This window comes from Malaclemys terrapin, chromosome 24, assembly GCF_027887155.1.
Source record: "Malaclemys terrapin pileata isolate rMalTer1 chromosome 24, rMalTer1.hap1, whole genome shotgun sequence".
NCBI classification, from domain to species: Eukaryota; Metazoa; Chordata; order Testudines; family Emydidae; genus Malaclemys; species Malaclemys terrapin.
In genome coordinates this window covers 4,500,539-4,527,945 of record NC_071528.1, presented here as the reverse complement: position 1 = coordinate 4,527,945, position 27,407 = coordinate 4,500,539, and the positions used below count along the sequence as shown (strand labels likewise).

Sequence of the window (27,407 nt, the reverse complement as noted above, 5' to 3'; positions counted from 1 at the left end):
CCAGAGGTCTTGGGTGACATTCCTATCCCTTGTGCCAGCAGGACACTGCCTTCTGTCCCCAGAGCGCTGCTGTCAAGGCTGTTTCCCCACTCTGAACTTTAGGGTACAAATGTGGGGGCCTGCATGAAAACTAAGCTTAACTACCAGCTTAGCTCTGGTCCGCTGCCACCATCCCAAATGGATTCCCTTCCCTGGGAAGCCTTGAGAGACCTTTCACCAATTCCCTGGTGAATACAGATCCAACCCCCTTGGATCTAAAAACAAGGAGAAATCAATCAGGTTCTTAAAAAGAAGGCTTTTAATTAAAGAAAAAAGGTAAAAATCATCTCTGTAAAATCAGTATGGAAATTAACTTTACAGGGTAATCAAACTTAAAGAGCTCAGAGGACTCCCGCCCCCCCCCCCCCCCCCGCCTCAGGTTCAAAGTATAGCAAACAAAGAGAAACACTCTAGTAAAAGGTACATTTACAAGTTGAGAAAACAAAGGAAAACTAACACGCCTTGCCTGGCTATTTACTTACAAGTTTGAAATAGGAGAGACTTGCTTAGAAAGATGTGGAGAACCTGGATTGGTGTCTGGTCCCTCTGAGTCCCAAGAGCGAACGAACTCCCAAACAAAGAACACAAACAAAAGCCTTCCCCCCCCCCCCCCCCCCAGATTTGAAAGTATCTTGTCCCCTTATTGGTCCTTTGGGTCAGGTGTCAGCCAGGTTACCTGAGCTTCTTAACCCTTTACAGGGAAAAGGATTTTGGAGTCTCTGGCCAGGAGGGATTTGATAGTACTGTACACAGGAGGGCTGTTACCCTTCCCTTTATAGTTATGACAGCTGCTCTGCCTCTTCTGCAGGGCCCTGGACGATAGACATGCTGCTGCCTCTGAGAAGCAACGGCGATAACATGCCCACCTAGGAGAATCTACTCCCCATCTCGGGGCCTGCCTCTGAGGCAGCCGTTGGCATGACAAACCTTTTCTCCTTCCTCACTTCTAACAGGCTTTCCGAGAAAGGCTGGTCCTGGACCAGACTAGCATCTTCGCCCAAGTGGACGCCTTTGTTCAGCGCTGCAAAGACCTCCTGGGGGTACGTGGCAGTGGCATGTGATTTCCCCCCTCGTGGTGACAGGACTAGGGACATGCCTAGGAGGATGATATCACTGCAGCATTGGCAGCATTGGCGCCCTGATCTCGCTGTGAGAGGAGGATGCATCTCAGCCTGACAATTACTGGTGTTCATTTACTTGGAGCCAACGGCTGCTCTCAAGTGCACCGGGACAAATCCATCTGCTTCCCTGACGGAAGTTTGGCGCTCAGTGATTGCTACAGTGCCTGAGACAAGTAGCAGGTGCTGTGTAGTGATGGTTAACAACTCAGTGCCTGGCATCAAGCACCCCCCACACCAAAAGCACAAGAGCGTTCAGCCCAGCGTGATGTGGGGAGCTGCGCAGGAGGTACCCAGCCCTGTGTGACAGTGGGGAGCCCCACCCAGGAGGTAGCCAGCCCTGGGTGGTGGTGAGAACGCAGCCTTCTGCATCAGCTGGAATTTTCAGTGTGTCTGATCATCCCTGCTGCTCCAGGCACATTTCATTCTGGTGGTGATGGGTGGAGAACTGTGGCAGACGCTCCTTCCCCGCAACACACACAACGTCATCACATCATGCCATGCTGTGCTGCATGCAGTCAGGGCTCCCGCCTTGTTCTGCAGACTCAGGCAGCCCCAGGTCAGCAGTGCGTCAGTGAAGACGCTACCTGTGCTGATCTCCAGTCGGCGTAGGCATGCCCCCTCACCGAGAGGTGGTAGCTAGCTTGAAGGGCGAATTCTGTCTACACTGGGGTTAGGTCGTTTTAATTCCAGAGCTCAGAGGTGTGGATTTTTCACACCTCTGTCATATTGACCTAATTTCCAAGTGTAGCCCAGGCCTGTGGCTTTACATTGTAAGATCTTTTTTGTTCTGTGGCTGCACAGCACCTAAGCACAATGGGGTCCTAGGACGAGCCCGGGGCGCCTAGGTGCTAGGACAGGATCAATAAATGAGGAGCTGAAAGCTCGTGTGTCACATGGGTGGGGCAGTTGGGCCAAGTAATCCACTATGTGTCTCATACAGCCAGTTAAATTGTTGCATGCAAATTAGCTGTAAAGTAAGGGTGGTGGTTGAATCATAGAATTGTAGGACTGGAAGGGACCTGGAGAGGTCATCTAGTCCGGTCCCCTGCACTCAAGGCGGGACTACGTAATAACTCAACCTTCCCTGACAGATGTTTGGTTGAGTTATCTCTGATACCACGGACTCTTGGCATGGCAGATACAGGCCTTGCATTGCACAGGTGTAATTTGTAAAGTCAGAATAGCTGGGACCTTAAAAATTGGGCAATAACAGACAGCAAAACCCAGTGAGGATTGAAGCTGGTGATATTCTTAACAGCAAGAGCTCCTAAGCCTGCTTGTAGGTGCTTCCATCCCTCCTCACTGACTCAACAGACATTCAAGGCTCCAGAGCGACACAGACGGGTGACAATCCTGGACTCGTATTATATAGGTAACAATAACATCAGGGTGGGTGGCTCCCTGCCAAGATGGGGTGGGGTTGAGCTCATCTCCCAGCAGCCACTAGGTGCTCACACAGCCTAGAAATGTGTCCACTGAGGCAGCAGGTCAATGGGGGTGAGGGTGGGATTCAGGCCAACCAATGGGGAGGCAAACCTGATAATGCTGCGGTGCACTTGTCAATAGGTTTGTGACTGTCAGCAGCACTTCGCCCGCTGGGAGGATGGGAAGCAGACCCCACTGCCCTGTTTCTTTGGGCACCAGGGTCCCCAGATGACCAGGAACCGGCTGGAGATAGAGACCTTTCAGAAGAACCTGCACACCCTGTGGAACAGGAAGGGTGGGAGCCTGGACATGAAGAACATTCGGGCATGACGATTTTAACGGGTGAGAGGGGCCCTTTGACAGCTCTCGCAGTGGGCATGGGGTCAGCCCAGCGTGCTCCCTCCCTCTCTGCTGAGACTGCTTAGAATCAGAATATCAGGGTTGGACGGGACCTCAGGAGGTCATCTAGTCCAACCCCCTGCTCAAAGCAGGACCAACCCCAACTAAATCATCCCAGCCAGGGCTTTGTCAAGCCGGGCCTTAAAAACTCCTAAGGAAGGAGATTCTACCACCTCCCTAGGGAACCCATTCCAGTGCTTCACCACACTCCTAGTGAAATAGTGTTTCCTAATATTCAACCTAAACCTCCCCCACTGCAACTTGAGACCATTGCTCCTTGTTCTGTCATCTGGTACCACTGAGAACAGTCTAGATCCATCCTCTTTGGAACCCCCCTTCAGGTAGTTGAAAGCAGATATCAAATCCCCCCTCATTCTTCTCTTCTGCAGACTAAACAATCCCAGTTCCCTCAGCCTCCCCTCATAAGTCATGTGCTCCAGACCTCTAATAATTTTTGTTGCCCTCCGCTGGACTCTTTCCAATTTTTCCACATCCTTGTAGTGTGGGGCCCAAAACTGGACACAGTACTCCAGCTGAGGCCTCACCAGTGCCGAATAGAGGGGAATGATCACGACCCTCTATCTGCTGGCAATGCCCCTACTTATACAGCCCAAAATGCTGTTCGCCTTCTTGGAACAAGGGCACACTGTTGACTCATATCCAGCTTCTCGTCCACTGTAACCCCTACGTCCTTTTCTGCAGAACTGCTGCCTTGCCATTCGGTCCCTAGTCTGTAGCAGTGCACGGGATTCTTCCGTCCTAAGTGCAGGACTCTGCACTTGTCCTTGTTGAACCTCATCAGGTTTCTTTTGGCCCAATCCTCTAATTTGTCTAGGTCCCTCTGTACCCTATCCCTACCTTCCAGCATATCTATCACTCCTCCCAGTTTAGTGTCATCTGCAAACTTGCTGAGGGTGCAGTGCACACCATACTCCAGATCATTAATGAAAATATTGAACAAAACCAGCCCCAGGACCGACCCTTGGGGCACTCCACTTGATACTGATCTGTTGATCACTACCCGACGATCTAGCCAGCTTTCTATCCAGCTTGTAGTCCATTCATCCAGCCCATACTTCTTTAACTTGCCGGCAAGAATACTGTGGGAGACCGTATCAAAAGCTTTGCTGAAGTCAGGGAATAAAAGGATGGTGCCAGCTGCATGGGTCAGGCCTGGATAGGCACTGGTGCCTAAGAGCATTGGCAGGGATAGATCGGCCCCATTTCCTACCCCCGTGACCAGCAGTGGAAGAAAGGGGCTGTGCAGTCAACTCTGTGTTAGACACTCCCTTCCGCATTGTCAGGTGGAGAGGGCAGGAGGTTACAGATGGATCTGCTGTCACAGAGCAAGGGATGGTGAATGAACGGAGAGGTAGTCGACTCCTGGATGGGGCTGATGTGTTGCAGGGGGCAACTGTCCCTCTTGTTTCCCACTGTCTGCTTCCACGAAGAGGGGAGACTGAGAGTGATATGCTGGGAAAGGGGAGACATGGCCTGTTGAGGTAGAGGGGAGGGGGGTGTGTGTGTGTGTGAGCTGTCACTGGGTCCTGGCCAGTTGGGGCCCCCTGCTCCCAGCCAGCAGCGTTGTCCTAACAACATGGGGGCGAGTTTGTGCCTTTGTTTGCTGTTCTACAACAGCTTTTCCCTTCTTGTTGCGATGCTCCACCGCCCTGTCCGCTCTGGTGTTAGGCTACATCTACACTACGGGGGGGGTGGATTTAAGATACGCAAATTCAGCTACGTGAATAGCGTAGCTGAATTCGACGTATCGCAGCTGACTTACCCCGCTGTAGGGACGGCGACAAAATCGACCTCTGCGGCTTCCTGTCGACAGCGCTTACTCCCACCTCCGCTGGTGGAGTAAGAGCGTCGATTCGGGGATCGATTGTCGCGTCCTGACAGGACGCGATAAATCAATCGCCGAGAGGTCGATTTCTACCCGCCGATTCAGGCGGGTAGTGTAGACCTAGCCTTAAAGGCCTGGAGGTGATGACCCAAAACCTGATCACCTCGGCCTTCGAGATGGTGAGGGATGTGGAGCATGGTGTGGAGATCCAGGACCTCTTCCATTACCTGTCTGCACAAGAGGCAGCGAGGTGGGCTCTGTCAGAGCACTGTGTCCCGAAGATGATTAACCTTTCCAGACACAGATGCCAAACTCCTAGCCAGCTATTGACTGACTAGCTGGGAAGTTTGGAAGCTCCTGGAATGGGGGAGCAGGTGGCAGCTCTAAGAGTGGGGTGTCGGTGGGGAACAGCCTCTGAACCAGGTGGTTCTGAGTGGGGGCAGTTCCCAGACATGGCAGTCAGGGGGTGCATGCTCCTCGAATGCCCTGTTGTGAGCTGTGGGAGCGTGGCTCCCAGACTGCTTATGGGCTCTTCCAGAAGCTCCAGGTAAGAGAGAAGCTCCCCTGGCCCAGCGCTGCTGGCTGGTCCCCTTGTGGGGGCCGGGAAGGGCTCTTTGGAGGGCAACAGCTGGGGAACCGGGGCACTTGGGGGACAGCACAGAAGGGGCCTTTCCTAGCACTCTGTTCCCTGCTCCTGCAGCCCTTAGCTGTAGGTCATGGGAGGGGCACTATGGGAGTGTGCTAGGAGGACCAATTGGACCAGTGCAGCTGCAGGGCCCTCGCTTCCTGTCCTCATGAGATGTGGTGCGGAGGCTCAGCCCAGTGGGGGCGTGGTCTCTTGTTCACCACTGTGTGGAGTTCTGGTGGTGGAGGTGATGCACGTCAAAGGCATGCCAAGGGGCCACCCCAATGAGAATTCCTACATCCCTGCTGACCTCCCCCCAACCTGGCATTGCTTCCTTTGGGTGAAAAGGATTGGAACTGGGAAATTATCGAGACTTCCACGGTGAAGGTCGAGCAGTTTAAGAGGACGCTGCCCCTGCTCTCAGACCTCAGGAACCTGGCCTTGCAGGCTCAGCTGAAGCCACCATCTGCACACACTTTGCTGGCCCGCTGGAGGGTGGCTGAAAGCCGCACCTCCATAGAGTAAATATATGGGATCCTGTGCCCCAGGATCTGTCTTTGATGCAGCAGGATCCCACTGAGGGAATGGATCGTCCTCTGCCTTTCCTTAGTTCCTGTCATCTGCGGAGTTCGCGCACCTTAGCACACGGTTAAGAAGTTTCCCAACCTCTTTGTGACATGGGTAAATTCGCTGTTCCTGTGAGGCCCAGAGCAGAGAAGGGATGTGCCCAAGGTCACAGAGAGTGAGGGGTAGGGTTTGGAATTGAACCCCAGAGTCCTGAGAGCATTCCCCGCCCCCCCCCCCGACTACACTCCCCTTCCTCAATAGGAAAGAAAATGCAGGAGTCCTAACCTCCTGCTTGAACCACCAGCCCTCACTCCTCTCCCACAGCCGGGGAGAGAACCCAGGAGTCCTGACTCCCCGCCCCCCCCCCCCCCGCTCCCCTCCCAGAGCCAGGGAGAGAACCCAGGAGTCCTGGCTCCCAGCCCCCTGCTCTAACTCCCAGCCCCAGTCCCCCCCAGAGTGGGATTGGAACCCCCCAGCTCTAGCTGCTAGATGGCAATTGACTGTCCTGGTGTCCTAGCCACGTGCCTGGCTCTGGGTGCTGGGCGGCTCAGACATGAAGTCCGTTTCCTTGGAGGACTCAGCCTGCACAGCTGGTTTGTTACCACGTGGTTCTTGCACCTCTTTGCAGTAAAGGGACTCGACTCTGACCTCGTTCGTCAGCGAGGGAGAATTCCTCTCCTAACACTGGGGTTTCACTGCACACCACCACCGGGGCTGTGCAGATGTGGTTCAAAGTGCTCAGATTTTCTGTGGGGGGAAAAGCCACTGGGATCCTCAGCTGGGTCCTTGAGGATCTCAGTCCTTCCCCTTAGCTCACCATTGAGCTGTGGGGGAACCCCTGAGTCTCTGGGGTGAGGCCTAGGGGCTTTGGGATGGACAGTTACCCCGTGCTGCTGCCTTGCTATGGTATCACTCCCCAGCTCTGCCTTGTTAGGGGAAGCAGATTGCCCCCAGCACAGTCAGGCTTGTTGACACACAAACTGTCACTTTAACCACAGCACACCCAGAATGTGGCTGCAGCAACCCTGGTCTAGAGGGGCTTGTGCCAGTAGAGCTGGCCCTGCACAGGAAGGGGAACGAGCTACTCTGGGATAAGGCGCCTGTAGATCAGTATATCTGTACCCCCAGGAGGGGCTGTACTGGTCTTATGCTTGGTTCAAAATCACCTGTGTGCTCCCAGGCCAAACACTGGATTCAAACCAGGCTGACTTTGCCAGGAAAGTCCTATCGTTGCCTGTCCCCCAGCCCATACAGCGTCCCGGGACATATGCTGCCCCCTCCCCCACGTGAGCTGGCGGCCCACATGCTAGCCCCTCATACACTAGCTTCCGGCCCATATGCTATCCCCGTCCATACGCTGTCCTGACCCAACCACCAACTGGCACCTCCCAGCCCAGGGGCTCTCCTGGTTAAAAGCGCAGGCTCCTCTCTGGGCCAGACTTTGCTCCCATCTGGAATCCCTCAAGCCCGTGTTTATTGTCTCCTAAATCCCTGCGCCCATTAGCGGCTCCGAGCGAGCATCTGCCCCCCGCCCCCGTTAAACAACCCCAGGGACGTGCGCCACACGCTGAGGGGAGCCGAGGAGGATTTGCAGCCACATCGCAGGCTGGGCTGGGCCCAGAGGAATCCGAAAGCGGCTGCAGACAGCGCTGGCCTTGCTATTTCTGTGTCCCCAGCAGCCTTGGGGCTTCTGCTTCTCCCATCCCATGCTCCAGCCCCGGCAACCTAATGGATTCAATACCCCGAGCTGCGTTTCCAGCTCCCCGGCCGGCACCGCCTCCTGCTCACGGCCAGGAAACTGCAATTCAAAGAGCTGAGGGGGCCCTGGGCCCTCGCCAAGGCGTGATGGGTCTGGAGAAGGAGCTGCCAGGACCAGCCTGTGAGACTTGCACTAGGCTTAAAAAGGCAGCTTGGCCAGGCAAGATGCCCACCAGAGGGCAGCATCAGGCCCATGCCACATCACATGTACCTACGGGCCAAGCCCTACAACAGCTGCCCCTATAGATCCATGGGCCCAGGCAAGATGCCCACCAGAGGGCAGCATCGGGCCCATGCCACATCACGTGTACCTACGGGCCAAGCCCTACAACGGCTGCCCCCATAGATCCATGGGCCCAATCCCAGCCACTAACGTGGGCGAAGCTATGGGCCAGGTGTGACACTAGCACAGCCCCCCCCTGTGTGCACAGCTGGATAGGGCACTTTGCCGCAGCAGCTGGCCCTGGCTCAGGGTTAACTCCCGTCCTTCCTACGTGACGCTGATGAGGGGCAGAGAAGCCAACCACAGGACAGCCCCTCCCAAAAAACACACGGGGCTTTGAACACGCCAAACCGAGCCCATTTAACCCACATTTGCTGAGCCGCCACGGGTGCCAGAGCATGAGTGCTCCCCCTTGGGGTGGGGGGGAGATGGAGGGAGCTGGAGCTGGAGAGGAGCAGCTTGGGAGGTGCCAGCTGCTGACCGGCCAGGACTGTCCTAGGCACGTGGCAGGTCACTGTCGGCGGAACAGGACAGCGCTCTTCCTCCACGTTCAGCAGCAGAGCAACAGCTGGGGGGGTAAAAACCTCGCCCGCACGGCCCCTCCCAGCTGGACACCAGCCCCCGGCAACTTTCCTCTTGGGCCCGGAAGGCAGCGTGGGGCCTGGAAAAGGGCAGAGGTGGCGTCAGCAGGAGCAGGGGGCGCTGGGCTCCCAGCAGGGAAGTGAAAGGAGGCTGGCTGAGAAGGGAGGGAAGCGGGCCAGGCCGAGAAGGGAGGGAAGCGGGCCAGGCCGAGCTCCCAAAGCAGGATCTCAGTGAAGGCCCCACTAGAAAGGGCGCTGAGGCCACGTCTGGGGAACATCTCCCTTGAGAGGAGTCTGGCATGGGCCGCTCAGGCCTGGAAACCGTCAGCGGGGAAGGCCCGGTCAGCTCAGGACAGAGCCAGCTCCTTGGTGCTCGGCCTGTCAGCACACAGGGCGCTGGCTGCTAGCTCCCTACAACAGGGAGTGAGGAGCTTGCAGAGGCAGGCTGGGGTAGCAGGGGATAGCACCCCCTCAAAGGCAGCCCACTGGTGAGCAAAGGAGGCAGGACGCCTGGGTTCTATTCTGCACCTCTGTAGACAATCAGGTGACACCAGGGCTGGAATGATGGGAGTCAGACCCAGGGGCAGCAGGGGCTCAGATGGATCCAACGGGCCCTGGAGAAGCAACGCCGTGTGCCCACGGGGGAGGGCTGAGCTGGGAACGGAGCGCAGGAGCTCACAGCACTGCACTGGCTGCTCACTGTCCCCTCTCCATGCGCCACCAGCTGACGCCCTTTAGCCCCATGATGCTCTCACTGGCTCCCGAGGCTGGGACTCACCCCAGCAGTGAGGGGAAAGGGGCAGGCCTGGCACAGTGGTTTTGCCTCATGCCACATCCCTCTGCTTGTGCACAGGGGACAGAGTGCCACCTTCACACTAGTGCACCTGTGGTGGGTGGGTTCCCAGGAGAGGCTGGTGGTTATCTGGGATGGGCTGATGGCTATGGGCAGTGCCCCAAGCACTTCCCCTCCTGTGCCCCAGGATGCTAGCTTCCCGGAGCAGGGACAGACGGGGAGAGCTCCCCTGCCAACAGAGCTCAAGGGAACAGATGGCTTTTCCAGGGAGTGACTGGTCCAACCGAGGACCCAGCGAAGCAGAGTGCCGGCCACCCTCTAGCGGCTGCTTTGCAGACAGCAGGAGGCTAGCACTACCTCTGGGCTCTCCGGGCTCCTTGCGGCCCAGACGCCATGAGGGGCTCTCGCTCCCAGAGCCCCAGGTTTAGAGAATCTAGGTTTATTTTGCTGGGTGAGTCGCACCACACCCATCCCAGGATCCCCTACTCGAGCCCATTAAAAACACAAGGAGGAGAGGAGAGCCGCCCCCCGCCACAAAGCAATATACAGAGCGCGCCAGGGGGCCCGCCGGCAGGGAATGCCCTTGCAATCCAGAGCACACAGAACCTGCCCCCTTTGATGTGAGAGCGTTCGCCCGCGGATCCAGCAAAAGGTCCCTCCAAAGGGAGGCAGCCCAGAGTCGGCGGGTGGCGGGCAGACGCCCGGCACCCTCACCTGCGGTACCGGTACCGCTTGAAGTGGAACCAGAGCTGGAAGATGCCGTTGGCGAACTGGCAGCGGAAGCCGTGGCGGTGCGAATACTCCCACTCCCGGTTGACGATCTTGAAGGCGATGTCCTCGTAGGGCGGGCCAGCGTGGAAGCGCAGGATGGCGAAGTCCTTGTTGTCCTGACAGGCCTCCAGGAAGTACTCGGGCGTGGAGCGCTTGTCGATCAGGTCGGGGTAGAAGATGTTGAACTTGTAGCCCTGGACGATCTTGGGCGGCGGGTTGTCGAAGTCGTAGTGCGTCTGGTTGTACTTGTTCCACTCGAAGCCCGTGTGGACGCGGTTGAAGAAGCGGGGCTTGCGGGGCCGGTACTTGTCAGCCCATAGGTAGGCCTTGCCTGTCAGGGGCATCTCCACACTGAACTGGGCCTCGTCGGCGCCCATGCCCTCCTTGGCCCTGCGGAAGAAAATGTCCTCGGCGCTCTCGCTAGCGTCTCCTGTGGAGGAAGGGGCAAGGGGTTGGTTAGAGGGCAGCCTGGTGGGCGAGGCCTGCAGCACTACTGCTCTGGGGGTACAGGTCTGGCACCCTCCCAGGGCAGCACATGGTGAGGCCACACCACTGGATCCGCCCCAGCAGGACCCAGCCTGGGACGGGGACTTGAGGCCTGACTGTTCCACCCCCGGCAGGCCGAGGCCTTGTACTGGGGGCCGGTCTGAGGCATGCTAAGGAGGGGAGGGAGGAGCCCACACACCCTTCCAGGGGCCAGGCTGGAGGCCGCTGAGAACGGGGGGTAGGGGGTGCAGAGGGCTCCGGCTCAGGCTCCAAGGGGATGGGGGGCTGCTTGATAGGAGGCAATAACCTGGGGAGATGATACCCAAACCCCGGGTACTGGGTCCTTGGTCTGCTCAGGCTCCTCCAGCCTCTCATCCCACACACCCTGGGGCAGGCACAGACTCCCCAGGGCTTTGCTGAGTCTGCCCAGGCCTTCCCCCCATGCGAACTGCTGTTATCCGAGAGAGCCAGGCCCCATAGGCAGTGCCAGCCAGCACCTCTCAGTGACAGAGACACTGAGGAGATGGACACACCCGGGCCAGCCAGCAACTGTTACCTGTGGCCTGGAGCTGTTGTCTCAAAAGCAGCAGCCGCTGGAGATCCTCCTCAGCCTCTAGCACGTGGGCGTCGCAGGGCAGCTCGTGGGAGTTCAGCAGCCTGGGGCTGTATCTCCCGGCGTCGTAGTCGTCTAAGCTCTGCTGAATCAGGTCCTCCTCCATCAGCACCGCTTCCCCCTCCCCCTCCCCCTTGGCCTCTGCCTCTCCCCCGCCGTCTGAGGGGGCTCCCGCCGTGGAGGGGCCCGGCTGCGCTGGAGCACTCTCCTCGGGGTCCGGCCTGCAAGGCAGAGGGGAGAGAGGTTACGGCGCTGGGGGCCGGGTGAGAACCTGGACGGACAGGTCACGCGGGGCAGGCTCAGGCAGTGTGGAAGGACAATGAGGAGTCTGTGCTCCCACAGGGCACTGCCCTCTGCGGGTGAATGCTAGGTCTGCCACGTGCCACAATGCCTCTACCACAGAGACACCTGTGCCGGCCTGGCGCCCTCGAGCTGCTGCAGCCTACGGAGGCCAAACACAGCAAAGCTGCCACGGGCTACTGCTGCTCCAGGGCAACCACCATGGCGCCCTTCCTCCCAGGACAGGACTTCTGGCAGGCAGGGGCACGGGGACACCCCCCAAACACTACACTCAGAACGGAGCCTTCTGCTGCCCAGGGCTGGTGCAAAGCTGCTGGGGGAGGGGGGATGATCCATGCCCCAGAAGGCAAGAATCCACCCTGCAGCGCTCGCGCCAAGGCACCGACGCTGGCCTCTGGAAGGATGGGGGCACCTTGCTGGATCCATCATCTGGGGGTCGACGGGGAGAAGATTTGCCTAAAACGGCAGGAACCCGGCTGAAGGGAACCCCCTCGGGCGCCGTTAGCCTCTCTGACTGAGGCTGGGCAGCTGGGAACGAGGAGCGGTAACTCAGCGACCAGTGCGGAAGGACCCCCCGCCACCGAATTGCCCCCGAAGACCCAGAGTGGAAGAAGCTCCAGGGGCCTGGGCCCCGCAAGAGTTTTCCGAGGCCCCTGGAGTGAGTGAAGGACTCTGTTCCAGGAGCCCCGAAAAACTCTCATGGGGGCCCCTGTGGGGCCCGGGGCAAATTGCCCCACTTGCCGCCCCCCCCCGGGCGGCCCTGGAGCATTGCCATTGTGCCGGGACCCCGGGCAGTGAGGGGCAGCTGCTGCTCTGGCTGGTGCATGGAGCAGGGAGCGTTCCCGTCCCTCCTGCTGAAGCTGCTCCTCGGCTCCCAGCCCCTTTTGCTCCCACGAGCCGCCTGGGTGGGGAGACCCGGCTCCGTGGCTCCAGACCCTCTGGGAACAGGGATCACTGGGAGTCCTCCCAGCACACAGCCCCAATGCCCCTCTCCCTGGGCCCTAAGATCCACCCAGCCCGCACACAGCCGCAATACCCCTCTCCCTGAGCTCCCCCTTGCCTGCACACAGCCCCTAATGCCCCTCTCCCTGCACCGAGCTCCCCCCCCGCCCACACACAGCCCCTAATGCCCCTCTCCCTGCACCGAGCTCCCCCCACCACCTGCACACAGCCCCTAATGCCCCTCTCCCTGCACAGAGCTCCCCCCACCACCCGCACACAGCCCCTAATGCCCCTCTCCCTGCACCCTGAGCTCCCCCCGCCCACACACAGCCCCTAGCTACCCCCCTCCCTGCACCAAGCTCCCCACAGCCCGCACACAGCCCCTAATGCCCCTCTCCCTGCACCCTGAGCTCCCCCCCCGCCCACACACAGCCCCTAATGCCCCTCTCCCTGCACCGAGCTCCCCCCCCTGCCCGCACACAGCCCCTAGCTCCCCCCAGCCCACACACAGCCCCTAGCTACTCCTTCAATGCACTGAGCTCCCCCACTCTGCACACAGCCCCTAGCTCCCCCCTCCCTGGGCTCCCCCCCTGCCCACACACAGCCCCTAGCTCCCCCCCCACCCTGCACTCTGAGCTGTTTTCAAATTTTTTGAGCTAAGCCCCCACCTTTGAGTTATAATTTCTGGTTGCCGCCCCCCAGACAGGTGGGTGGCCTGCTGAGGTGAGTCAGGGTGGAGGTGGCACTCCCCCCCTGGATCTCGCCATGCGGAGGTGGCTCAAGCCCTGCTGGCCCCTGACCTCCCAAAATAGAAGTCAAACTACACCTATGCCCAAGGCCCCTGCCCTGAGGCCTGCCCCACCAGCTGGGCATTGGTGTTTTTATAGCATGTCGAGGCGGGCCTCAGAGAGAAAAAGGTTGAGAACCCCTGTTCTATGGGGCAGGGCTCTATTCCTGGCTCTAGAAGGGGGTGGTCTGGGGGGAGAGCCGGGGCTTCAGGGAGCTACGAAGCCCGTCTGTCCAAAGGCAGTGTGGCTACAAGCCTAGCGATGGGTTCTACTCCCAGCACTGGACGGGTGCAACCTCTCACCGGTACCAACAGACCGACCGCTGCCGTCTCCGGCTGCAGGAAGCCTTGGGCGGCGTGGAGGGAAGTGCTCAGAAACAGCAGTGTTCAGCGGAGCAGGGCGCTAACTCACCATGTCCAGGGCCCTTCCCCCAGCTCAGGTCAGTCTCTCCCTGCTCCTGACGTGCCAACTGTGACACCCCCTGCTGGGACTGCAGCGGCCTGGCGCACCCCTGTGTAAAACCAGCCAGGTAACCATGTATCACCTGGGAGCCAGCCCATCACGCCGGACACTAGATCTGACCGACGGCAGCCCAGAGATGGAGGGGTCACGTGAAACCTGCCCACACCTATGCTTCCCATCTGTGGGCACAACAGTGCTCGAAGCCAGCCGACCTTCCCACTGCTTGGGAGCTGGAGCTTGGGAACTTCTCAATCCGATGAACTCCCCCCAGGCAGACAGTCAACCCAACCGGACTTCACGGGTGGATTTTACAGAGGTTTGGGAATCCAACTGCTACTAAAAACCTCATCGCAAACCTTGTCCATGGGAAATGCCAGCAACCCTCTGCCCTTCCTCCCCAGAGCTCAAGGCTTCACTTGGTTAGCATTGCTGTGCAGATGGGGAAGCCGAGGACAGCAAGGAGAAGTGACTTCGGCCAAGTCACAGCGAGGCAGCAGCAAAACCTGGAACTGAACCCTGGAGTCCTGTGCTCTGCGTGCTGGGCCGTGCGGCTCAGCCGTCGGCTCACTGACGGAGGACACTCAGCTGAGGGCGTGCTCTCCGGGGCTGGAGGGGTCGGAGCTAAATAACCCCGCTCAGCCGACGGCTCACTGACAGAGGACACTCAGCTGAGGGCGCGCTCTCAGGGGCCGGAGGGGTCGGAGCTAAATAACCCCGCTCAGCCGACGGCTCACTGACGGAGGACACTCAGCTGAGGGCGTGCTCTCCGGGGCCGGAGGGGTCGGAGCTAAATAACCCCACTCAGCCGACGGCTCACTGACGGAGGACACTCAGCTGAGGGAGCGCTCTCAGGGGCCGGAGGGGTCGGAGCTAAATAACCCCGCTCAGCGCCTGGCACCAGAAGGACATCGCCCGCTCTGCGTACCTGTCGCTGGGAGAAGACTGCTCCTTCTTCAGGATGGGGAAAAGCGGCTCACTCTCCACGCCCTGCTCCTGCTTCAGCTTGTACAGCTTCTGGCGCAGCACGTCTTGATGCCGCTCCCGAAGCCTGCAATGAAGTGACAAGAGCAAAGGGTGAGGCCCCAGCACGGCCTTCCCCGAGCCCCCCGGGCTGGGACCCCCTTGGCATCACATCCACCAGAGCGAGGTGTGAAACGGGGCTCGGCGCCCGGGGTCCTCCCCGAAGGTCCCGGCAATGCTCCCAGGGAGACCTCCCCAGACGGCTCAGGGTCAGACAGCTCGAGCCCCAGTCGTCGTGGGAGGCGACGAAAGAGGAGCGGACTCAATATTAGCCTTTGTCCTGTGCAGCGTCTGAACCGGTCACCCAGGCTAAAGGAGACGTGGGGCACTCTCCTTCCCTTCAGCCCCGGAAGGGAAGCAACCCATAGCCAGCTGGGAGGGAGCTAAGAAGCCCATGTCCGGCTTGGCATGTCGGCACACCTCCCACCCCCGTGATCTGGGACACAATTCCCCAGTACCACCCACTGCAGGCGGGTGCTTGATACCCCACCTTGGGGTGCCGCCCTGATCCAGACGGGATATGCCCCCTCTCCCGCTCACCTGGCCCGGGCCATGTACGCTTTAAGCTGCTGCAGCAGACTCTCCCAGTAACCGATGTCCAGGTTGGGCCCCCCTGCTCGGATCTTGCCCTCGATCCCTTGGAAAATCACTTGCAGCTGGTTGTATGTCTTCCCCTTGAACACCGACTGCACGTCTGAGCTGACGGAGGCATTGACTCCTTCTCGGCGCTCTCCTGTCGTGCGGACAGACGAGGGTTAACGTGAGTTAGCCCCACCGCGTGCTACGGGACAGAATGACCCACCGGTTCCTGAGCCACAACGCAGAGCCACCCCTCCAGGATCGGACACTCCATCAATGCACCCTCCCTGCCTGGTGCACGAACCCCACTGAACCCCTGCCGGATTCCCCCTGCCCGGGTGTCAGGTGTTGCTCGGCTACAGACGGAAGGCCGTTTGAACGGGGCATTTGGCAGGGCCCAACCCTGCCAAGCACACAGTGCCCTTGATTCCCTTCAATGGCACTGAGTGCCAAGCACCACTCAGGATGGGGCCTGGGCTCCGATGCACATGCCACACCCAGGCCTTTAGCAGGCTCTTGGCTGAGAGTTCCTAACCCAGAAGCTTTGGTACAAGCTTGGGCTCAGGTGACAGGATCGTGCTCTCAGCGTGTGACGCTGACGCTCACTGCGCCAGTGGTTCTGCGGCAACTTCCGGGCCCCAGGGCCCCACCACTTTGCGGGCAGGACGGAGCCATGGGGCCTCAGTTCTACTGAGCTCAAACAGAAAGAGCAATAATGGCCAGGGCCGGCGCCAGCATTTCTGCTGCCCAAGCAAAAAAAAAGCCGCGGTCACGATCGCGATCAGCGGCGGCAATTGGGAAAAAAGCAAAAAAAAAAGCCGCGCTCGGCGGCGGCAGTTCAGCGGCAGGTCCTTCGCTCCTAGAGGGAGTGAGGGACCTGCCGCCCCCAAATTGCTGCAGGTGCCGCCCCTCTCCCTTGGCCGCCCCAAGCACCTGCTTGTTAAGCTGGTGTCTGGAGCCGGCCCTGATAATGGCACATGGGCGCCCCCTGGTAGCAGCAAGAGAAATCGCAACTGCAGGAGAGCAAAGCCCTTTGATACAGGCCATGGAAGCAAGGCTGGGGAGCTGCAATCACTGAGACTCGGGATTTTACCAGCCAGAGCTGACAAGCCAGACAAGCCACTGCACATGTACTGAGTTCTCTGTACAAAGGCAGGGGAATTCACCTGGCTTGGTTACAGCCTCCAGGCTCAGCCTAGAGCCAGACAACCGAGAGTTCCAGGGCCGGGAATCGCCCACACTCCAGAACCATGGTTCCACGTAGCTCTGGATTATTTTACAGCACCCTTGAGCCTGCTTGGCACTATACAGACAGTGCAGAGCTCACAGCAGGGAGGTCACCGCCTCAGTGACAACAGCTCAGAGAGGAGAAGCAATTTGACAAAGGTCAGAGAGTGAGATGGGGCAGAGCAGAACACAGGCCTCTGCTCTAACTACTAAGTCATGCTCCCCTCTCTCACCGGCACTGCTGTGCATAAGCAATGCAGGTGCCGACAGCCAGCGTTCCCCTCCCCCTTACCTGGGCCTTTCCCAGAAGCCTCTAGTTTACGGAGTTTGGCTATCTCGTCCTCAGTGATAATGGTCATGTCCCTCCAGAAATCCACATTCTTGCCCTGCTCCAGTTCCATGTAAACCTGAAACAAAGAGCCATGTGAATTCAGAGGTGAGGCGAGGCCTGGCCCTGCTGTTTGAATTAGGCCATTTGCAGCTGCAGGTGTTGTTATTCCAGTGAGCACTGGAGGCAGAACTGATGCACACCAGAGGTGGGGCACAGGGACAGCATCTAACCCCCCCAGCTAGAGAATGGAGGCCTGGAAGCAGCAGTACTGGAGGAGAGGTACCTGGATATCCTCCAGCAGATCCTCCATGTCGGAGACCGTCAGGCCATTCAGGAATGTGTAAGGCTCGTGCATTTCCACTGCCAGGTCGTCATCCTCTGCGCTGATGTACTTGGCCAGCAAGTCGATGGGTTTGGCACGGCCGTCCCGGATCCGGATTTTTGATCTGCAGGTAACAAGAGAACACACTGAGCTCCAGCTACCAGGGCTCAGACCGTGCCTGCCCCCAGCACACAGGCCCGAGACAATACCGCAGCTTGGCCTGGTGGAGGTGGAAGTTGTCCTCTTGCTCCTCCCAGGTTTTGAAGTGCTCCGCCTCTTTCTCCCGCTGCAGCATCTCCAGCTCCTGTTCGCGCATCGCCTTTTCTCGCTCCCGTTCCAAGCGCAGCTGCTTCACCTGTCTCGGAGGGAGGGAAGACTGTTGCAGTGCACAGCCTGGGGCACCATTCCCCAAAGGCTCAGCCAGTCCCAGCATGTGAACTCATGGATGCTAGCTTCAAATCCAACCCAGCGCAAAACTGCCCCATTTCCCACCATCGGCCCTACCCTTACAGGGAGCGGGAGGGCACCAAGCAAGAGGAGAACCAATGCTGGCATGGACAAGAGGAGAGCTGAAACTCACTAGATACGGGCAGCACAGACCCCTGACTGGGCCCATGCTCAGGACTGGGGGGTACTGAGATCTCTATTGGTTTAATAGTGTGTCATTAAAGAGACCAGGGACCAGCTCATTCTGAGGATTCAGTATTGAGAATAGGGCACCACCTCTGTGCAGAGACAAGAACCTGTATCACCACATCCCCATCACCACACATGCCACTCTCTGCACCCAAAGATGGGAGAATTAGACTTGGCAAAGGCCGGGGGGGGGGGGCAGGAGAGAAAGACAGCCACCGGTAACCAAGTGACTTATATCGGGGCCAGTGTCCTCGCCTGCATTAGCTCCGCAGCAGGTCACAGGCCAAGAAGGGCTACTGGCTCTCACCTTCTGCAGCTCCAGGCGGTTGTCCTCCTGGATTCGTTTGTTTCTCTCCTTCAGTTCTTTCTCCTCCAGGTGGCCAATCCCTTTCTTCTCCAGGGCCTAGAATCAATCCCGCACCAAGAGTAAGCAGCCCCCAACAGGCCTCTCAGTTGCCATTTGTGAAGTGGCAGGAAGTCCCCAATACAAGCCCCTTGCAGTGTGCTACCATCCACACACTCCACCTCACCGCAGATGATGCTGTGGGACTAGAACTCAGCCAGGGGCCCCCAGGAATTTAGCTGTGGCCTCCTCAACGTGGATACACAAGAAACTACCATCCCACTTAAATTACCATTAGGCTCTATGTAATGCACAGGTTTCCAATGGCAGCCTGAATAAAACTGCACTGGGTCTTTAAGATCATTGCTCAAAACAAGAGGGTGCCTCTCCAGCGTGTCCTCAGTGCAGGTTTCACCCTCACTTTCGCTTTGCTGTTCCTAGCCTGTTCAAATTCCTCCCCCAACTCACCCCGGCAAACGTGTCCTTCCCTGCGCCTTATCATCCCTGCTCCTGCCCCATCACCCCTTGGCCCTCTGCGCAGCAGCTCAGCTGGAATGTGCAATGCTGAACTGACTGAGGTTCCCAGGGGGAAGCTCTACCATGGGGAGCAGCACAGCCCTGATTATCTCAGAAGCTTGGGGGAGAGAAGAGCCCATTTATCCCCCCCCCCACCTCACTGCCCGTTGAGACAGAGAGAGGCCTCACCTTGCTCCAGATGAAGGTGCCTAGCAGGTTGTTGTCCCCAAAGGGGTTATCGGTGTTGGTGTAGCCCATGTATTCCTCCCCCCAGCCCATCTTCTCACGCTTTTTCCTCTCTTTGGCTTCCTTCTTTGCCAGCCGCCTAGCCCTCTTCTCCTCCGGTGTTTCCAATGCCTTCATCATCTCAGCCTGCTTCTTCTTCTCCTCTTTCAGTCTGAGTCGCTCCTGAAGGCTCAGCTGTTGCCCCAGCTCCTCACGTGAAGGAGAGGGAGATGTGACGGAAGACACAGAAGACCTGGAACTGGATCGCTTTCTTCTCCTCTCTCTGCTGCGGCCTCTTTTCTTCTCTCTCTCTGCCTCCGAGTCTGAGCTAGAGGAGCGATCCCGTGACCGAGCGCGGTGTTTCTTCTGGCTTTTGTGGTGCCGGTCCCTGCTTCTGCTTTTCTTCTTTCTCCATCTCTTTCTCTCATCAGAGTCCGAGCTAGAAGAAAACAACACCACCCTAGGGATAGCTACAACCTCAGAGAAAGACTGCATAGCAGCACAGGGCTTACCTAGCAACCTGCCTATCTAGCTGTCCAAACATTTATTCATTCATTCACCCTCACAACCCTGAGATGGGTAAGCGCTCGCCACATTTCACCGCCAGAGGAAGTACAGACATGAAGCCACACAGCGAGTTAGTGGCAGAGCCAGGAAAAGATCTTAACTTTCAGCCCTAGGCTTGTTCCTCTCAGTCAGGCTGCCTCTCCTGTTGTCAGCTCACACACCCGCAACTTGCAGTCGGGATGAAGCCACAGCCAACCAGACAATGTATGTACGAGGTTCAGGCCAAGGTTTGAACCCGCCTAACGCCGCTGGTTAGGGGTGTGATTTATCAGGATAGTTACACCCTGGGGTGGGGACAAAGCCGCTGTGGTTTGTTCCCCTTCCCACGCGGGAACAGCTACCCCCGCAGAAGCCGCTTCGCTCTCGGTAGAGCTGCGCCCGCCTCGGGGCCTTGCCCAGCTCGGCCTGTCCCGGGACAGGGAGGGGACCGGCTCGCGCCTCCCCCTGTCCCGGCCGCGGGCCCCGCCCCGCCCCGCCCCGCCCGCTCCTGTCCGGGGGCCGCGTCTCACCCCGAGCCCGGCTTCCTGCGCCGCCGCGTCTCGCTACCCCGGGCCCGGCCGCCTCCATCGCTGCTGGCGCCGCTGGACCCGGAGCGGGACCGGCGGCGCCTCCTCTCCCGGGACCCGCCCGCCTCCCTGCGGCTCCGGTGCCGCGAGCGCCCCGCAGGGCTCCGCGACCCGGACCCCATCGGCGCGTCGCTGCTCTCCGCCGCGCGGCCGCTTCCGGCCCAGCAAGGGTCCTCTCTCACCCGCGGCGCATTTCCAGGCGCCCACCCAGCGCCTGACTGGAAAAGGCTTTTCCCCAGCAGTCCCTGCCGCCCGATCCCACGCCCAGCCCACCCCGTCCCCGAGCCTTAGCGATGCAGAGCGGCTAGGCCGAGGCAGCGGCATCTCCAACCTCTGCTGCTGAGCTCGTCCTACAGGCACCTACTCAGACAGCTATAGGAGCCGGGGGCCTCGCAGGGATGAAAGCCCCGAGTGCGTCACGGCGATGGGGCGGGGCCAGCTCTTAAAGAGGCAGAAGCCAAGAACACTCAGAGGGGAGCCGAAGGGGGCTCCAGACCCAACCCGCAGCGCTGGACGGGCACCGCTGCCACCATCCCCTGCCCAGGGCGGACACGGGCCGGGGCCCCGGCCTCGCCTTCCCCCATGGTCCCAGCAGCGCCGTCCCCTCTGGGGAGCGGATCGGGGGGACAGGGCAGGAGAACAAGCCCTGGTCTACACCCCAAACTGACCTCAGTAGAACTCGGTCACTTGGCTGTGTGGAAAATCCCCCCACGTGATGCAGTGATACGGGCCTTACCCCTGGTGTAGACAGCGCTCCGTCACGGGGAGGGCATCTCCCACTGGACATAGCTACCCACCCACCCACCCCCTGGGACCTGGCGTACCTCTGCCCATGGAAGAAGCTCTCCTGCCAGCATAGGTGAAATCTTCACTAAGCACTACAGAGGTGCAGCTGCACCAGTAGAGAAGCCCTGAGAAGGGGCCTGGGGAGGGGACAAAGCGTAGAGTATTCTTACTTAGTTGCCATGGTTGATCCTTGTTTTTAAACACCCCTGCCACGCAGAAGTCTTGAGGTTAAACTATCCACATCCTATTTGCCATGCCTAAAGTCGGTTCCCCCTTCTCAGGCCAGAGAGTAAGGCAGCTTCTTGCTGCAACAAAGCTTGTAAACAGGTCACCACACCTGCCCTCGCCCTTCCAAGAGGTCCCCCCTCTTCCAGCACAAACTTCTTGTCATTACTTACAAAGCTTCCACAATTTAGCCTCACCCCATCCGACCTGTCATAAGAACATCAGAATGGCCAGACTGGGTCAGACCAAAGGTCCATCTAGCCCAGTATCCTGTCTTCCAACAGTGGCCAGTGCCAGGTGCCCCAGAGGGAATAAACAGAACAGGGAATCACCAAGTGATTCATCCTGTCACCCATTCCCAGCTTCCGGCGAACAGAGGCTAGGGACACCATCGCTGCCCATCTAGTCATGATTTTATAGACCTCTATCATATCCCCCTTAGTCATCTCTTTTCCAAGCTGAAAAGTCCCAGTCTTATTAATCTCTCCTCACACCGAAGCTGTTCCATACCCCTAATAATTTTTATTGCCCTTATTCCAATATATCTTTTTTGAGATGGAGCGACCACATCTGCACACAGTATTCAAGGTGTGGGCGAACCATGGATTTATATAGAGGCAATATGATATTTTCTGTCTTATTTTCTATCCCTTTCTTAATGATTCCCAAAATTCTGTTCACTTTTTTGACTGCCGCTGCACATTGAGTGGATGTTTTCAGAGAACTATCCACAATGACTCCAAGATCTTTCTTGAGTTGTAACAGCTAATTTAGACCCCATCATTTTATATGTATAGTTGAGATTATGTTTTCCAATGTGCATTACTTTGCATTTATCAACATTAAATTTCATCTGCCATTTTGTTCCCCAGTCACCCAGTTTTGAGAGATCTTTTTGTAGCTCTTCGCAGTCTGCCTGGGACTTAACTATTTTGAGTAGTTTTGTATCATCTGCCAATTTTGCCACCTCACTGTTTACCCCTTTTTCCAGATCGTTTATGAATATGTTAAATAGGACTGGGCCCAGTACAAATCCCTGGGGGACACCACTATTAACCTCTCTCCATTCTGAAAACTGACCATTTATTCCTACCCTTTGTTTCCTGTCTTTTAACCAGTTATCAATCCATGAGAGGATCTTCCCTCTTATCCCATGATAGCTTATTTTGCTTAAGAGCCTTTGGTGAGGGACCTTGTCAAAGGCTTTCTGAAAATCTAAATACGCTATGTCCACTGGATCCCCCTTGTCCACTTGCTTGTTGAGCCCCTCAAAGAACTGTAGTAGAGCCCTTTACAAAAACCATGTTGACTATTCCCCAATAAATTATGTCCATCTATGTGTCTGACAATTTTGTTCTTTACTAAGTTTCAAGCAGTTGGCCCGATACTGAAGTCAGGTTTACCGGCCTGTGTTGCCAGGGTTTCCTCTGGAGCACTTTTTAAAAAATTGGCATCACATTAGCTATCCTCCAGTCGTTTGGTACAGAAGTTGATTTAAATGATAGGTTACAGACGACGGTTAGTAGTCCTGCAATTTTACATTTGAGTTCCTTCAGCACTCTTGAGTGAATACCATCTGGTCCTGGTGGCTTATTACTGTTTAGTTTATCAATTTGTTCTAAAACCTCCTCTAATGACACCTCAATCTGAGACAGTTCCTCAGGTTTGTCACCTAAAAAGAATGGCTCATGTTTGGGAATCTCCCTCACATCCTCAACTGTGAAGACCGATGCAAAGAATTCATTTAGTTTCTCTGCAATGGCCTTATCGTCCTTGAGTGCTCCTTTAGCATCTCGATCGTCCAGTGGCCCCACTGGTTGTTTTGCAGGCTTCCTGCTTCTGACGTACTTACAAAAATTTTTGCTGTTACTTTTTGAGTCTTTGGCTAGCTGTTCTTCAAATTCTTTTTTGGCCTTCCTAATTACATTTTTACACTTCATTTGCCAGAATTTATGCTCCTTTCTATTTTCCTCACTAGGATTTAACTTCCACTTTTTAAAGGATGCCTATTTGCCTCTCTCTGCTTCTTTTACCTTGTTGTTTAGCCACGGTGGCACTTTTTGGGTTCTCTTACTATGGTTTTTAATGTGGGGCATATATTTAAGTTGAGCCTCTATTTTGGTGTTGTCACGGAGTGTGGGGGGCATAAGGCCCTCCACCCCCGGCTTCCTGCAATTCACTATAACTCTCAGCCAGCCAGTAAAGCAGGTGGCTTATTTAGATGACAGGAACACAGTCCAAGACAGGTCTTGCAGGCACAGACAACAGAACCCCCTCAGTTAGGTCCATCTTGGGGTCCCAGAGGCACCACAGCCCCATTGGGGAGGGGCAGAGCCCCGTCTGGGCTCCCCTCCATTACACCAGCCAGCTCCTGAAATTCTCACCCCCTCCAGCCTCTCTCACCCAGCCTCCCCCGGCTCCTCCCCGGCCTTTCTCCAGTTTCCCAGGCAGATAGGGTTACCATACGTCCGGATTTTCCCGGACATGTCCGGCTTTTTGGGGTCCAAATCCCCATCCAGGGGGAAAGCCCAAAAAGCCGGACATGTCCGGGAAAATCGGGACATGCCGGGCCGGCCGTGCGGGTGCTCAGGGGCCGGGCCGGGGGCTCGGGGGTCGGGCCGGGGGTTTGGGGGCTGGGCCGGCGGTGCGGTGCCTGGCCGGGGGCTCCAGGGCCGGGCTGCCGGGGCCGGGCCGGGGGCTCGGGGGCTCGGCCGGGGGCTCCGCCGGGGCCGGGGGACAGGCTGGCACCGGCGGCTCGGGGGACGGGCCGGCGGTGCCAGGCTGGGCCGGGGGCTCGGGGGACGGGCCGGGGATCGCAGTGCTAGGTGGGCCGGGGGTGGTCGGCCGGGGGCCGGGCCCGGGGCCAGCCTGGGCCGCGCCTCCTCCCCCCACACTCCCCCTTACCTGCTTCAGGCTTCCCGCGACTCAAATGTTCGCGGGAAGCAGGGGAGGGGGCGGAGTTGGGGCGGGGCTGGGGCCCGTGGAGTGTCCTCCTTTGGGAGGCACAAAATATGGTAACCCTACAGGCAGAGGTATCACCTGGCTCCAACCCCCTTCCTGGGTTCTCACGTTACATGCTCAGGTATCTTCCCTCAAGGCCAGTCTCCCATCCCCCATGCAGACAGTCCCAGCCAAACTCCCCACTCAGCATTCGAAGACCACATTAAGAACAGTCCCAGTTCGTCACAAGGTGTCATCCTAGTGTAAGATTAATACCAACTTTTCCAATGTTGCTCCCTCCAATCTCTTCCATGCTTTCTCTCATGCCGCCCCTTACACGTGAGAAAAGCTCCCAGGCAGCCTGCAGAAAGCCCCCAACTCGTCCTTCGAGTCCCTCGTCGGTAATGGATTTGGGAATGGAACGGCTAAGCAGGGGAGAGATCACTGCTACTGCCCAGCTCGCAATTCTGCACATCCCCTTTTACCCCAACCCACCCAAGCCTGCTTCTTTGTCTCATCCATGTGTTATATTTGATCGTTTAAAGGGTCAGCGCTTTGGAACAGGGACATTCCTTTGTCTGTACATCACCCAGTACAATGGCTTGTGGGCTCCAGGTACTGCTACAATGTTCAATGGTGAACTCCGGGAAGCGGTTTCTCCTTCCCCATCTCCAGAGCCCTGAGTGCAAAACACAGAGCCCCTGGCATGGCTGCACAGTGACCACTTCCTGCAGGGATCCTGTTACATAAATTAACTTCTCACTCTTTAAAAGACGTGTTGATTTAACACAAGGGAAGAGGCTTTTCACCAAGTCATTCTAGCATTAACTTGATTTCTTGCACACTCTAAAGAAGTCATAACTCACCATCTAGTTCAGGGGTGGGCAAACCTTTTGGCCCGAGGGAATAGAAATTGTATGGGGGGCCATGCTCAGAAAATTGGGGTTGGGTATGGGAGGGGGTGCGGGCTCCAGGGTGGGGCCAGAAATGAGGCGTTCAGGGTGCGGGAGGGGGCTCTAGCCAGGGGAGTGGGGCACGGGTTCCAGCCGGGGGTGCAAGCTCCTGGGCTGGAACTCAGGGGTTCAGAAGGTGAGAGGAGAATCAGGGTTGGGGTGTGGGAAGGGGTACAAGCTCTGGCTGGGGGTGCAGAAGGGTTCTCAGGGCTGAGATCAAAGGGTTTGGAGGGCAGGAGGGGGATGGGGGCTGGGGAGAGGCTCAGGGGTGCAGGCTCTGGGCAGCACTTACGTCAAGCAGCTCCCGGAAGCAGCAGCATGTCCCTTCTCTGGCTCCTACGTGGAGGTGGGGCCAGGGAGTGCTGTGTGCTGCCCCATCCGCAGACACCACCTGTGCAGCTCCCATTGGCTGCAGTTTCCCGCCAATGGGAGCTGCAGGGGCGGCACTTGGGGCGGGGGCAGCACAGAGTCCCCTGGCTGCCCCATGTGTAGGAGCCAGAGGTGGGTCATGCCGCTGCTTCTGGGAGCTGCATGGAGCGGCCCCCACCCCTGCTCCCTGGCTGGCATGCTGCCGTGGGGCAAGCCCTAGACTCCGCTCCCCAGCGGGAGCTCGAGGGCCAGCTTAAAACAGCTGGTGGGCCAGATCCGGCACCTGGGCCGTAGTTTGCCCACCCCAATCTAGTTCTTAGTTGGCCAGGATGCCAGGGTTAACACTTCTATTTTAGGAAACAAGCATCAGGGGACTTAAAAAAAAAAAAAAAAAAAACCTACAGGGAATTGGTATCTCAGTTATACATTTCATATGTAAAGTGAGGTCCTTCTGTAGCAGTGTTCCATTCCATCCCTCCGACACTCTCTCTTCCCCCAGGCGTACCACAAACAGATTAATAATTTCTTGCAGCACAGCTGAATTGCTCCTCGGACCTCTCCCACAGAAGACCTAGGTTAGATTAATTCTTCTTAGCTTGCAAGATGACACAGGATCACAGCAGAAAGCGAGATGCGCGCAGCCAAATCACCTCTTAAGTGAAGAGGGACTAAGGGTATGTCTACACTGCAAAGTTGTAGACAAAACTTGTCTTTCACGGGTACTTCAAAAAACCCCCCCACGAAAGACAAACGTTTTGCCGATGCAAGTGGCTGTGTGAATGCGGCTTTGTCAGCGCTCTCCTGCTGACAAAGCGAACGCTGCTCACGGGGCTGGGAGTATTTTGTGGGCAAAAGTGCCGACAAAGAGCGTTTATACATGCTGACTTTTAGCGACAAGGCTGTGTCGACACAACCTTGTCGCTAAAAGCTGCGTGGTGTAGACAAGCCCTAAGTGTGACGGTCTGTACCTCAGGGGAATACCCAGCACCCCCATTCTCATCCTTGGGAAATGATTGTGTAGTATCCAGTGCAAGGTTTGTCATGTCAGGTGTCTTTGGAAGGCGCATGATGCACTGAGTACGGTTGTTATAGTGATGTTATAGTAATTGTTACAGTAACATTATAGGTTACAATTTCATGTATATAGTTATGAGGCTGAAAATGTATCCTCATGACTTAAAGCAAACCCAGACAAAAACTCTCTAGAAGCAGAGGGGCAGCTCACACCTCATCAGGGCATGGATGGGACAAATCCAGCCCAGCCTCAAAGGACAATGGCCTAGGCAGCAACAAAAGACGCTGTTAGACCCTCGAGGGAGTCACCCCCCTTCCTTTGGTCAGTTTGGAACTGTGATGAAGTAATGCTCACCTGACTCTGAAAGGGAGGGGGGAGGGGCAAAGCCAAGAACATGATAAAAGGGAGAGACGTTTGCCATGCGCTCTCTCTCTTCCATCTATGGACACCACCACACCAAGCGACTGAAGCGCTGATCAAAGGGGAGAGCCTGGCTGAAGGGCAACCAGCCAGCCTGTGGTGAGAAGTATTTAAGTTTGTACAGACACAGAGTGGTAAGATCAGGTTAGAATGCACTTTGCTTTTATTTCATTTGACCAAATCTGACTTATGCTTTGACTTATTAACTATAAAGCTAGATTTTAAGTGATTCTATCTGTTGGTTTGTTCTGCCTGAAGCAGTGTGTTTGGTTTGAAGTGTGTCAGAGACTCCCCTTGGGATGACAAGCCTGGTGCATATCAATTTCTTTGTTAAACTGATGAACTTGTATAAGCTTGCAGCATCCAGCAGGTACAACTGGACACTGCAAGACGGAGGTTCCTAGGGTTGAGTCTGGGACTGGAGATATTGGCTAGTGTCATGCGGTTGCACAATCTAAGAAGCAGCTTATATGCCAGAATCTGTGTGTGAACAGCCCAGGAGTGGGGTTCTCACAGCAGGGTAAGTTTGGCTCCCAGAGTCAAGGATTGGAGTGGCCTAGCAGATCACCAGTCCAGATAACACCAGAAGGGAATGTCACACTAAGATTTTGGTGCCCAACACCCTTGT

The 27,407-nt window shown here is 57.1% G+C and overlaps 1 protein-coding gene across 1 annotated transcript; it reads right to left on the bottom strand.

Moving 5' to 3' along the window:
* Positions 1-10,001: 10,001 nt before the first annotated feature.
* CACTIN (cactin, spliceosome C complex subunit) lies at positions 10,002-20,231 on the bottom strand. The gene is made up of 10 exons (XM_054013718.1): positions 20,015-20,231; positions 18,903-19,377; positions 18,162-18,257; positions 17,428-17,573; positions 17,180-17,342; positions 16,858-16,972; positions 15,300-15,492; positions 14,665-14,787; positions 11,191-11,468; positions 10,002-10,578 (listed from the first exon to the last, which is right to left on the bottom strand). Exons 1-10 carry the CDS (start codon positions 20,191-20,193, stop codon positions 10,088-10,090), a joined length of 2,259 nt encoding a protein of 752 aa, XP_053869693.1. The 5' UTR covers positions 20,194-20,231; the 3' UTR covers positions 10,002-10,087.
* Positions 20,232-27,407: the final 7,176 nt, after the last annotated feature.